The sequence below is a fragment of the Sinocyclocheilus anshuiensis genome, unplaced genomic scaffold (genome assembly GCF_001515605.1).
Source record: "Sinocyclocheilus anshuiensis isolate Anshui unplaced genomic scaffold, SAMN03320099.WGS_v1.1 scaffold676, whole genome shotgun sequence".
NCBI classification, from domain to species: domain Eukaryota; kingdom Metazoa; phylum Chordata; class Actinopteri; order Cypriniformes; family Cyprinidae; genus Sinocyclocheilus; species Sinocyclocheilus anshuiensis.
The window spans coordinates 1,529,350-1,543,685 of record NW_015558579.1 but is presented as its reverse complement, the minus strand read 5'-3'; the positions used below and the strand labels follow the sequence as shown (position 1 = coordinate 1,543,685).

The 14,336-nt window shown below is 37.4% G+C and overlaps 1 protein-coding gene across 4 annotated transcripts in view; it reads right to left on the bottom strand.

Moving 5' to 3' along the window:
• mideasb (mitotic deacetylase associated SANT domain protein b) overlaps positions 1–14,336 on the bottom strand; it is a 48,189-nt gene that overhangs the window by 4,135 nt on the left and 29,718 nt on the right. For 2 of the 4 annotated variants that reach the window (XM_016475435.1, XM_016475434.1), the window contains exons 8-13: positions 13,482–13,557; positions 12,935–13,023; positions 11,776–11,922; positions 11,563–11,685; positions 10,922–11,127; positions 2,194–3,116 (exon numbers count right to left, since the gene is read on the bottom strand). In XM_016475435.1, the coding sequence (XP_016330921.1) occupies positions 2,846–3,116; positions 10,922–11,127; positions 11,563–11,685; positions 11,776–11,922; positions 12,935–13,023; positions 13,482–13,557 (912 nt within the window). In that variant the 3' untranslated portion in view covers positions 2,194–2,845. Of the gene's footprint in view, positions 1–2,193; positions 3,117–10,921; positions 11,128–11,562; positions 11,686–11,775; positions 11,923–12,934; positions 13,024–13,481; positions 13,558–14,336 lie in introns of those variants that run through there. The other 2 variants (XM_016475436.1, XR_001633087.1) reach the window with 2 other exon arrangements.

Genomic DNA, 14,336 nt, shown 5'->3' with positions numbered 1-14,336 from the left:
AAAATTTAAAAAAGACATTAAATAGTCTAGGAAGCTTCTTTTTCTCACTTGGCTTTGAGTTTGAAACCGTTTTGAATATTGGTGCATCAACTACACACAACCACGCATGCACATCCATGCAAAAAAACAAACACACATGCATTCGCACACACACGCACACGCTGCATAGAAGACTTCTGTGTTATTAGCAATAATTGGAGCCGTTACTGTTGGCTGTGAATCCCCCGTGTGCCTATCCTTTAAAAGAAGACTCTTTGTTGTCATGGAGACAAAGCCAAGTGCTTAAGTGTTTGGCCAGTAGAGAGAAAGAAACCCGAGCTGCTCGCAACTGCCCTTAAACTCACCAACCATTAAATCTCACATTTGTTCTTACACTAAAATCTAAGTTGATTATCTAATACTTTTGTTCAAAGATGCTAAAAAAAAGTGGAGTGGGAGGGAACTCCAAAGTCCCACTATTGCTATTGCACTTACAGTGTGATTTTATAATCATGATTTCAGCAAATATATGCAATCTTCACTTAAACACAGGAAGCAAATGTCTAAAACTAAAAGTCAAATGAGAAAAAGAACTGCACCCCTTCCCTCCCCCCCAAAAAACAACATACTTATAAAACGGTACAAAGCTAATAGTAACAGTACTGATAATAACAATAAATGATATATCAAGCACAACCATTATAATCTGCGGAGTATAAAAAAAAATAACCTTTGTAAAAGTGATTGTCATGTAAAGATAGAAAGTGTCAAAAACATTGAAGGCATCAGCAAGGTCACCGTTTTAATGAAAGGAAGAGTTCATTCAAAATTAAAAATGCTGGCATTATTTACTCACACTCATGTCTTTCCAAACCTGTATGACTTTCTATATGATGAACACCAAAAGGAGATGTAAAGTAGAATGTTCAAGCTGATCATTTTCATGAAATATAAGTATATAGTAGCAATAGGGCAGCTGTCAAGCTTTAATAAGTTAAAAAAGCACCATAAAATGCCCATACAACTCGTGCATTGTATACAGTCTTTTGATGTCATACGATAATTTTGTTTACAGTCTTTTATACCCCATGTGTGCATATCTTATATATACTTTATATATAATTTATATACTATTGTATATATTATAATACTAAGTATACATTTTATTATATATTATATATATTATTATTATATTATAATACTATGTAAGTATCGTATTTATGAATATTTTGAATTACATATTTTTAGTTTGAATTATAGTGCAGTACCTTTGTTATATGTTTTTTTGTAATTATTAGTTATATAATGATTTTATATATGTGTGTGTGTGTGTGTGTGTGTGTGTGTATATGTATGTATGTATGTATGTATATATATATAGCTTAAATGTTTAATTTCGGGTTTAATTTTTGTAATTTTTGTACTTCATCTTAATCTCTTTTCAGTTTTTTTCCAATTTATGCAATTTTTAAGTTTTTAACCTAATATGTATTTTATTTTAGCTTTAAATGAGGGCTGTTAAATCGATTAATCACAATTAATCGCATCTAAATTTTTAACCTAATATGTATTTTATTTTAGCTTTAAATGAGGGCTGGTAAATCGATTAATCACAATTAATCGCATCTAAAATATATACATGTATGTGTGTGTATTTATATATACATATAGATATACACAGTACACACACACACAAAAATTATAAACTTTTATTATACTTGTGATTGTGATCATTTGACAGCCCTACTTTATATCACTTAAAGAAAATAAAAAATAAAAAATTAGTTTTTATTTTAAATGGGCTGTTAAATCGATTAATCACAATTAATCGCATCTAAAATATATACATGTATGTGTGTGTATTTATATATACATATAAATATACACAGTACACACACACACAAAAATTATAAACTTTTATTATACTTGTGATTGTGATTATTTGACAGCCCTACTTTATATCACTTAAAGAAAATAAAAAATAAAAAATTAGTTTTTATTTTAAATAACAACACTACGTCATGATGAGTCAAGATTTCATTCTGTTTCTCTGACAAACCTATTCATAAGACTTGGAATATAGCATAATAGTTCTTTGGCGTACTTTTATGATGTTTTTTTAATTTGTCCTTTTTAAATATTGAAAGCCCTTAGGCAACATGTGTGAAAGAACAGCATGAACATTCTGCTAAATGTCTCATTTTGTGTTCTGAAGAAAAAAAAAAGAAAAGGCAGTTTGGAATGACACGAGGGTGAGTAAATGACAGAATTTTCCATTCCGGATTAACTTCACCTTTGAGATACTCAAAACAGAAAGCCCAAAATTACAGCACTGGAGATCAAGACCAGGCATACAAGCACAGTTGTGCAAGCGTTTGGCAGTCACGTGGAAGAGAAAGATACTGTCGTTTTCATTTCGAAAAAGGAGGAAAAGACTAAACACACACACACACTTGCTTCTGTGTCCTTCCACTTCCACAGCACTGAATCCATAATGGTTCGTTTCACGGGAGAACAGTGAGTGAGTTCTGTGCACAGACACTGGATAGATGTGCTACGGTCAGATCAGTGTGTGTAGGATGAGTCCGAAAGTGCATATTATAGACACACACGCACGCATTCACACCGAGATGGCATGGCTTACACTCCCAATAGCCCTATATCTGAACATTTAGCCCCTGAATGCTTCTACAGCATCGGTCTCCATCTTTGTCTGTTTCATGTACACATAACACACATACGCACTCGCACGAACACTCTATGGGAGTGAGCCAGTCCCTGAAACTGTTCTTTTGGGATGGGTCTTGTTGGCTGGTAAAATAAAAATAAATAGTTTTTTTCTTGGCCATACGAAAGAGATTGTTAGCTAGTGCCAGTCTTCATCATCTGCATCCTCCTCTTCCTCTGAGGAGTCGTCGCTGCTGGCTCTCCTCGCTCTGCTCTGATCCCCCATCGCTCCGTTCTGCTGGGCGGCCAACAAGGCGGCTGCCGCCCGCTGCTCGGCCTCCCGCTGCTCGGCCTCCCTCTGCTCGGTCTCCCTCTGCTCGGCCTCCCTCTGCCGGAGCGCAGCTGCCTTTTTCTCCGCCTCGGCGTGACTCTTCATGTGGGCACTGCGGCTCTTCACTTTATAGAAGATCCTGGAGAAAACAGTGTTCAGATCTTTAGGTCAGATTTCGTGAACTAGATTAACTGAACCAGATCAGTCAGATTCATGAGTTAATCATTTAAAGTGGTTCTACCCATTTATTGCAAAGACCCAACTCAAAAGAATGATTCATTCAAGTGTCAGACATGCAGATCATTGAGTCAGTTGAACTCGAGAACCAGATCAGCTGGATTCATGAATCAACTGAATCAACAGTTTAATTGCAAAGATCCATCTCATGATTTATTGAATGATGCATTCACAAATAATTCATTCACAAATCAGACATGCGGATCGAGTCAGTGAGTTGGACTGAAGAACCAGATCAGCTGGATTTATGAAAAAAACATTTAAACTGATTCAACCGATTCAATGCAAAGATCCAACTCAAAAGAAAGAGTCATTCAAGAATCAGACATGCAGATCATTGTTTCCATCCAAAGATTCAAATTTAACTGGAATATCGCATAAAACTTTTGCGAATAAAGCACCGTTTCCATGCAACGAGTCAAAGAAAACAAAATCGTATCACCAACAAAAAGTATCACCAAGTAGGAGAAGCCTCTTAATATAATAGTTTTCATATATGATGAATTACTTGCACCTCAGAGCGAGCAGTTTGTGAATGCAATCGTGTAAGTAGGGGTGTGCGATATATATCGTCTGCGATAATATCGTAATTGTTGTTTTAACGATGTGCGATTTGACATTATCGAGTATTTTGCAAAACCCATTCAAAACATCCCTACAGAGTTGCACGCTTACATTACGTGAAGTCTAGACTGCGAGTGCGCATTTAGAGTGTGTTCTTTCACTGCATGATTCAGTCTAATAAAAAGCATTTCAACAAAATTCAAGATATGGCGACAGAAAATTTATATATTTATATCATTTCATATAGTTAATCAATATCACACAAAGAGTGTCGTTTCTTTCTCCAAAAATTACCATGATTACAAACGTAATATTTAATTTTTTTTTTTACAACCGTTCAAAAAACAAGAAGTTAATTAAGAGACTTACGTTTTAGACACGTATTTCGACAACAAAAATAATTCAAAACACAGCCCAGGGCTCGCAACATTTCAAAATCCCTGGTAGCCCTTCGGGCAGGTACTCTTCTACTCCAGATTTTGGTACCCCACAAATTAATTTAACTAGCCCAAATAAAAAAATACTTTTTTTTTTAATATAGAAAATCAGATAGGAGTTTAAATGTCAATCAAAAATATTTTTAATACACAAATATCAACAAATATGAAGGAAGGAATTTTATTTCACTATTTACAGTGTATCTGCATTATTTAAAAAAAATAATTTAAGGCAATTTATGACCCATTTTAAGAGCTGCACAAGTAAAATGAACACTGTATGAGTGGGGTTGGACAATGTCTGTGGTAACATACAGTATTGAGCAATAAAATTACATGATTTACAGTTCAGATACAGGTTTTCACAAAAACAAAAATCTTAAATCTAAATGAAATCTAAACAGCATTTCAGCCTTTAGACCATTTTTATGAAAAGGGATAAATCAAGCATATACATTATGTCAATTTAAAACTTAATAGATTAGATTTTTAGAAGGCACATTAACTTCTTTTTCATTTACAACTCTGTGTGTTTGCTACGTAAAAACATGAGTTGATAGTTGATATTTGCATTGATCTGACCATAAACCACAAGAAAGGCTTATTGGAAATGCAAATTCATTCTCTGCCACGAGGAGTGCTGAAATATTGCGATTTCCCAGGTAACGGCTGTACACAAAGCAGCTCCGCGCTCATAAAATTAAAACGCCAACGACACGTTTCTGAGGACAGTCAGTTCCCTTCAGATACATTCAGAAAAAAGACATCCGCGCCGCGTTTTGACTTGAAACGTGCAGCGCTCATATTTATTCAATGACATCATTGCCTTCTGATGTTTAATCCAGCCGTATCGCGAATCTTGTCTTTCCGTACCCAACTGTAAAACCTCTTGAAATTATAATTAAGACATTTCTTATACCATTTAACGTATTTAAAACTTTTTATGGCCTTAAGTTTGATACAACTCACTTTAGGAGTTTTTAAGGACCCGCGGGAGATCTGCATTTAAGATAGCCCGTCGGGCAGAGTGGTGATACATTTTGGTAGCCCGACTGGAAAACACAATAGCCCCGGGACATCGGGCTAGCGATTTTGCGAGCCCTGCAGCCACAGCACTGTTTTTCGTCTCTGAGGAACATGAATCAACCGTTTTTTGTTCTGCACTAAACAGTAGTGTGTAAATACATCTAAATGCCACTTTAGACGCAGCTTCTGTGTTTCCTCTGCATTGCATAGATTAATTTTATCAAGAAAATATTGAGATATTATTTTTTGTCAATATCGCACACCCCTACGTATAAGACAATTATACAGAAATACTCTGATGACAGACTTTGCTCAGGCATTTCAGAACGACCAAAACAACATTTCAGATGCTGTGCAACGAGCTCGGTCCGCTGGGTAGTCATGTTATCCCGTCCCATCACGCAAAGTCACATGAGTTTTTTAATGGGCATGGTGGAATTTATTCAGTAAATGTGTTTCCATCGTAGTTTATGTGCATTTTTCTTATCGGATATAATGTTTATCCTACTCAGTTTTGCACATACGTTTTTTTTTATGTGCATGTTTAGAATTTATGCACATCTTGGAGTTTCCAAGATCTGACTCAAAAGAATGAGTCATTCATGAATCAAACATGCTGATCATCATCAGAGTCAGTAAGCTATACCAAAGAACCGGTTTGTGAATGCATTATACAGACAGGTTTTGAAAAAACTGATTCATTGCAAAAATCCAAGTAAAAGGAATGATTTGTTCACAAATCAGACATGCAGATCACACAGTTGCACCCAAGAACCGGATCAACTGGAATCGTGAATGAATCACTCAAACTGGTTTTGTAAACTGGATCAACTGATTCATTGCAAAGATCTTACTAAAAATAATTTTGTTCATAAAATCAGCAAAGCAGATTATTTATTCAATGAGTTGAACCTGAGAACCAAATCAGCCGGATTTGTGAACTGGATCAACCAAATCATTAATTTAAATAAAAAGAATAATTTGTACATGAATCAAACATGCTGCTACTTTTCTCTTGAGATTGCCAAGGATAGTCATGGGCCGGTCAAAATATTCAGTGAATAATGACCTAAATTTGGCTGGTTTCTTATGGAAAGTAGGCGTGTAAGAAAATATCGATACACTTGAATATTGCGATATTTTGTTTGGCGATACTGTATCGATTCTCAAAAACGCATTATCGATATTTATATATTTGTAAAAATCATACAAGATTCATGGCAGTTGTTTCGTTTTGATTTTATATCCCGTCAAAAGTCATGCGGTGTGTAAAATGTGCAATGCCAGCGTCAAATATTCAAAGAACACACACGTCTGCGGCGCATTACGGCTCCACGGCCACTGGAGCTGATCGTGGCCACTCTAGTCAATGCTTGTGTTTATAGCAGCCGCGCCGCAGCACATTTCAGAAGCGTTTCTCCGCGCTGCTTCGCTAAAGTAGGGTGACCATACGTGCTCTTTTTCCAGGACATGTCCTCTTTTTTGGACCTTGAAAAATGCGTCCGGCCGGGATTTCTAAAATCGCCCAAATTGTCCGGGATTCGGCTTTTGCTTTCTACAGTCGCCATTCATAGTGTGCGTTTTTGTATTGGAGCCTTGCGAGGACTGTGTCCAGTCCCGCCCAGTCCCGCAAACATTCTAATATTGCATAGAATTTTTGCGCATCAGGGGGCCGCTATCAATATGTGGAGAATATAATCTCTTTTGAATGAGCGCTCGCTGTTCACTTTCACTTTTTAGATTTCACATAAAGATTAGATATTTGTCAATGAGCTCAGGATCTGTTGAGCAGCAAATCCTCCAGCATGGTCTGTCAGCCATCTCTCCTCTAAACCCGTGATCAGTCAAATCTGACTCCTGCAGCTCGTGTTGGATGCAGGGTTGTCAAGTCCGCTTTTTTTTCTCTCCATGGAATTGGGCTACTTTTAAACTGTTGCCATGGGTTGATTCCCCCCCGTGGGTTAAAGGTCGGTCCCATGGCTTGATTTCCCCCCGTGGGTTAAAGGTTTGAAATGTTGCATAAATTACATTTGACTGAAATGCTTGCATTCAAACATTTTGCATTCTACCGATGATAAAACTGTGCTGTTAGGTTTTGTGAAGGACGGCCACTGATAGGAAGCTTTTTAGCTGCGTTTATGATAAATATGCTTAACAGTGACTGTAAATATGTATATTAGGTATGGAAATTACATATTTTGAGTTTTGATATTTGAGATTGTGCTACTTTGGGCACTTTCGTGCATTACTTTAACCACCAACCAACCACACCCCAGCCCCCTGCCTCGCCCACACCCACTGTCCTCTTTTTGGAAAACTAAAATATGGTCATCCTAGCTAAAGATAGGCGATTAGTCTATTTTTGATGGACGCCGCGTCCAAGCCGCACATAATTAGATAATTGAGGATGTGTTTTGAACGACTAAAACAGTTATAAATCTTTTATCCTTGACATTCATAACTAGACTTTGATATGATGTAAGTCATGCCTCTCCAATATTTTTAATTTGGAATGCAATACCTAGTTCAACCACTCGGTGTCAATCCTACATACAGCACCTTTAACTTAAACTGTGAACCTTTAAAGCAGGGTCTAAAATATATATGGTCTGTTTATAACAGCTTACATTTTAAACATTTTATTTAACTAAAGAATCCTGCAAGCACTTTACTTTGCCCCCTTTACTCGTACTGCACAAAAAGTGGTTCAATGACATTGAATGTTACAGTGACTAATTAATGCAAATGCAGATCCCATCTTTTTTTTTAAGGTTTGCATATGTTGAAGTGTTCTTAATGAAAGCTTTCCTAAAATTATCCTATTCCTAATATAAGAAATATCCCAATATATCGCCTTGCTTACAGTATCGCAATGTATCACAACATATCGTATCGCAACCCCTGTATCGTGATCGCCAGATTCTTGCCGATACACAGCCCTAATGGAAAGCTATAATATGACTTCAGTCAGATAACTTGTAATACAGCCACTTTTTTTGTGTTTTTTTTTTTTTGTGGTATAATACATTTGTCTTTGTGTTTAAGAAAAAGAAAGTCATACAGGTTTGGAATGATACAAGTCATTTTTGGTGAACTTACAAGTTACACAACTACAAATAAAACATTTGTACATTAAATCTCCATAAACACTGGCTCCATGCTAATAAAATGGTATCCTCATATACCATAGTACCATGTAAGTACTATTGAATATGAATATGGTGATAATACAGATACTGCCACAGTACTTCTTAGTAAAAAAAATAAAAGAGCATACGCGTGTATTCAAATCACACAGACGCTGATGTGTACGGATCAGGGAACGTGGCATTCAACATCTCCATGGACTTGGTTGCTAAGAGACGGTTGATTTTAACAAGCCGACTGTTGCCATGGATAAAATCTCCAATCAAAATCAGATGTTGCCTTTTTACTGCTTTCTACTAGACTGATCCCTGACGCATGTAACACCTCAGAGCTGACAAGCTTTACTGATTCCTCGTAAGACCTCTGGTCTTTTTATGAGCAGCTATATATCAGCTGTGTGAAACGACCACACCGCCAGTGCATGTCGTCTAGTGATATGCACAACTCACCAGTGTTGAGGAAGCTAGTTTTTGAAACAGCAGCATATATAATATATACAACAATTTATTTTATTTTCAAAAACAGAAAGCTTGTACAAAGTGAAAACATCCTAATTTATATAATTAAAAACTGATGGACAGCAGCATTTAGTAGGGATGTAACGATTCACTCAACTCACGATTTGATTCGATTCACGATTTTTTTTTTGTTACAAAATGAGATTTAAGACAAATTATAAATTAAATTGGTCAACTCATAAGCGCTGCAATTTCTGTTGCATATGAGAAACATCAAAAGGCAAACGAAACTGAAAGCATAACGAAACTGAAAGCTTAGAGAGTATATCTACTCAGCTACAGCAAAAATTGCATGCATATTGAGGAAACGATGGATGGTTTTCAAGCGAAAGTCAAGTAAAAGACCGCTTCTTTAACCAGAGAAGGTGAACATGCTGGTATTCTTGTGGGGCGAGAAAACATGCAAGCACTGTCACCGTTAGTTTTAGTTTTCTTTTTGTTTTCATTTTTGAAAAACTGATCTTTGCTGTTTACCTCACATTACGCTATGGAGGTTCTCTTTTATTTATTTATTTGATTCCTCAGTGTTTGCTAAACGTTCTGTAATTTAATAGTCGGTAGGCTATATAATACAGCATGTGGTGTGTGCCATGCCTCATCTTATTCGTTTTTGTTAATAAACGTTTTGTAAGCTAGTTTGTCATTGTATCTTACTGATTTATTGATGTTGTGCTTTTTGATTAAGAATGACAATGAATCCATCTTTTGTTTTAGTCTTAAAAAATGAAAGGTGTGTAGATGTATGTAAGCAAAACAGTGACAACAAGATCGCGAATTCGAAAGTGAAAGCATCCGAATGTTTGCTTAACACAGCAAAACAGAAACTCCCATTCACAAAATTCAAATCACAAATAATACTACTGATGATAAAGAACGGGTTGAATGTTAACCACTTTCGTTTCCATATAACTATAAACAATGATAAAAGTTCATCAGCATGCATTGAATAATCCCATGTTGTAGCGCAAAAAAAAAATATATATATATTGCGACCAAATCATGTGCTCGTGCGACCAGCTGTGAAAGTTAGATGCAAAAGAGCGACCAGTGGAAAGAATGAGTCTGGAGCCCTGATATGCATTATACAGAGGCAAGAGGAAAAGAAAAAATACCATCGAAAGACAGTAAGTTCCCCTCAGACATACATTCATATAAACTCCTACCCCTAACTGAATCGCGATTTGTTTAGCATCTCAACCGATTTGAATCGTCACATATTTAAATCGATTTTCAACCGGCTCGCGGTTAATCGTTACATCCCTAGCATTTAGCCTAAGCACAAGGACTTGTGTCCAACAATTGAATCTCGGAATCATTTTTGAATCAACAGGTTCATTTACAGGAACCACTGAAATGAATGTTTCCAATGCTACATAAAAGTGAAAAAGGCCTTTATAACTGATTATTACCTCAGTTTGCTTGATTGTGAAGCTGAATACACAATACAATGTAACACAGAAACTAAAATATTTTGTCAAGCTACATGCTACTGGTTGGAGAAACTAGCTTGTTACTGCTACACTCTTGTGAAAACACCGGAACTACTGTCACAATACTGAAAAATGTGGTTAAGTTAGTAGTGTCGCAGCTTTTAGTTGATTACTCCCCACCACTGTAGTTCACACATTGTGAGGTTTAGAGAACATAATAAACACAAAAATGTAATGGCATAGGGATAAAATACGTAAATAAATAAAATAATGAATTAATGATGGTATAAAAATTAGGTAAATTTAAAATATAAATGAATAAATAAATTTAAATTTAAATACAGAAGCAAATACAAGTTAAATGTGAAATAAATAAAATAAGGTAACTTTACATAAATGGTCAATTTGAATAAATGAATGAATTAATAAATAAACAAGCCTTTTAAATTAAGGTAAATCGAAAATAAATGTATATAAATAAATAAAGGGTAAGCTTAAGTAAATAAAATAAGGTAAATAAACAAAAAAAGTGTTACACTATTATCGTTAGTAAATTGCATAAAGTGTGTATCCCAATAAACTGACCTGCCACACTTCTTGCAGGGGAATTCACCCTCTTGGTTCGTTTGTCCCTTTACTGTATTGCCAGTGCTTTTCCGGCCTGTGGTGTCAGAGCGGGGTTTAGATGTTGGTTGTGGTGGAGGAGGAGGAGGATGAGGATGACTGACCCCCAATGTGGACGGATCTCTAGTGCTGTCCTCCTGACTTCTCAAGACCAAGATGGCAGCAGCCTAACAAGAAACGGATGATTACTTAAAGCAACCACAGCTGAATGCATACAGATATTAGACACAGGGAACATCCTCTGTGATGGCTGAGGTGGTGTAGTGAAGGAGCTCTGGTTCAAACCCCATGTAAGAGTTCACTATTGTGCCGTTCAGCAAGTTAATTGCAGGTTACTCAAGCAGGATGGTCTCTAATATGTGAACAATATTAAGTGCACTATGCACTGGATAAATCATTTAAGCTTGTAATGAGGCATACCACTAGATGGCGCTATAAATACCCTACTGTGCTAAACTACACTTGACTAATATCTATTGCAGACCTGTTTTCTTATTATTTCAAGTAGGCCAGAGCTGGGCATGAACATTGGAGAACTGCAATTTTCTGTAGGCACCAGGCGTTTTTGCAACCTCGTGCAAATCAAATCTCCCCAAACTCACATTTTCAGTGGCCTGTAGCGATTGTGTCAACCTGCCCGGGCTGTTTTCTTGTTTCCTGTCACATGACCCTTCCCACTTCCTGCTCTCCACGTCTTCTTTCCGCGATTCGAATTTCTGTGAACTCTGAAGGAGAAGAAACATTTTGATGCTTCACTGGTTTGCAGGCCATTAAACCACCCAGGTACATGTAGACACAAAGCCGCAGGAACTCACTTTATTGTCCACTTCCTCCTCTGTCGTGGGTTTAGTCTCTGGTGGCTCTGCTTCTCCGTATATGAGTGTTCCATTCCTGCCGATCTTCACCTGCTTCTTATATGTGTAGTAGAACTCCACACACTGAGCCACTGTCTTGGAGCTCACCTTCAAGTCAAACATCAACACAATTCATTATTACCAGAATTCACTAGAACTGGAACCCATGCAAAACTGTCAGTGGTGGTTGCTAGGGAGATGCTATGCAGTTGCTAAGGTGTTCTGAGTGATTTATTTTTGTTTGAAAATTTTCTCACTGGTTGCTAGAGTGTTCTATTTGTTTGCTAGGATGATTTATTTTGTAAGTATTTTTGTAAGATGCGTTTATTTTGATTGTTATTTTTTTAAATGATTTCTGATTTCTAATTTCACACATTTTCATGATTTGATCAATTATGAACTTTTATTAAACTCATGATTTCCCTGCAGTTCCTTCACCGACCCCAGCTTGGGAAACCTTGATGTAATGTAATAATGCATTACAAGTGGTTAATAACAACAAGTGGAATTTATTTACTTTCTCTTTGTATTTGTATAGCAATATGGCACAATTAAATTATTGAGATAAACAAGTTAAATCAAAAGTATTCCAAAAGTAATCAGAAAGTACTAAAATTATATTACCTAAAATGTGTAATGTAATGGATTACGTTACCAACTACAATTTTTGTCAGGTCATTTGGAATCAGTAATGGATTACAATTTGTAAGTAATCCACCCAGCATTTTAGGCTATTGCTAGAATGTTTTAGTGCATTGCTATGTGGCTTCTAGAGTGTTCTATTTGTTGCTCTTGCCAAGACATTTCTGACATATTTTAGTGCATAGCCATGCAACTGCCAGGGTTTTTCAGTTGGAAGTGTTAAGGTGTTGCTAGGATGTTACAGGTGGATGTTAGGCTATTGCTAGAATGTTTTAAGTGTTTTTAGTGCATTGCTATGTGATTGCTAGGGTGTTGTAGTTTGTTGTTAAAGTGTTGCTACAATGTTCAACGGGGCCAAACTCTCTATAATATATGTATCTAAATATGACTTTCTCCCATTTTCTCTTCATGCCACATAATTTGATTTGTGTGGGGGATTGACACTCATTGTGAGGTTTTTGTTCAAACCTGTACGTACCAGTTTCTGGACCATGAAAAAGTCCTTCTTGTAGGTAGTAATGCCTTTGTTGAAGAAACGTCGTTCCCCTGGCGTCCAGCTGTCAGAGCCTGTGCGGGACCGACAAGCAGTGCACAGAATCAGATAGAGGCTGCTGTCCGTTTAGCCTGTCCTCTTATAGAGCACCCCCACCCGCTAACACAAACATATCCGCACACAAAGGACAGAGAGGGGGCAAACAGCCAGCACACACATGTCCAGACAAACAATGATGCCGCTGTCTTCTCCTAGGTTTTAACAACATGCCACAGACACACTCCCTCTCCTCTCCTCCCGTACTCTACCCAGCAACCCACTCGGTCACCCAGCAGACTGCTGAGACTCTCAGTTGAACCCCTCCCCTCCACTCCTCAGCTGCTTTTGTTAATAACTGAGACACGGAGCGTGGTTTGGAATGCCAGCACAGGGGGTGACGGGGTACTGCATGCCGTACAGATTAAGTCACATCACCTCGGCCAATAAAAAAAATTAAAAAAGGAAAGTGTGCTTGATGGTGAAGGGGACTTACCAGAGTAGTGGTAGCCAGCCAGAGGGTGCGCTTTGGGAAAGATGGGGTTTTTTAACAACAGAAGGGTGAGGGCTCCCTGAAAAAAATGAAAAAGAAAGTGAAATTAGCATGGTTGAGGAAACAAAACTGGCTGCGGTGTGATGTGTTTTGGCCGAAGAGATGTAGTCACAAGTTAGAGAAACACACATCAGGGTATGTTATGCCCTAGAGTGGATATGAAGAGATTAATGAGGGCAGGAGAGATGCAATTCTGCAAGACCATTGCTATATCCTTAACAACATGTGTAAAAGGCTTTTGCTGAAGGCGTTTAACCCAGCTGTGCAAGTCGCTGGATAATCCCTCTTGTTCTCTCCGCCTTTCTCCAACATACACTCTCTCAGGGTACAATAAATCGAGGACACCATAGTCTTTTCTGGGTCATCGAGCTTGAATGCGAGTTTTTTTCTTATATATGGCCCTTTTTCAACTTTTAATGATCTGGACAACCAAAGTTCAACATGTCGCAGCATGTGCACTTTATATTGAAGCCCCAAAAAGTACCTGGATACTTAAGACATATTTTAAAATATATTAATGTCATTGCACTGTATCACTAAATAAAAAAAATACAAACAGAAAACGACTGCATTGCAACGCAGTTTGTGCAAGTCCAGAACAGAGACGAGCTGCTTGCATTAAGACAAAAACCGGCCGGTTGCCAATCGCGTGAGTTCCAGGGGCAGCTCCTTAAGTGTGGCCATCCTACACACACGTGACTGACCGCTCGCTCGCACCAACAGGAGGAGGAGGCTCGTGTTACTCTCTACACTGCACTCAACCTGAGGGATTCCTACACTTTCAGTCTTTGAGGAGAA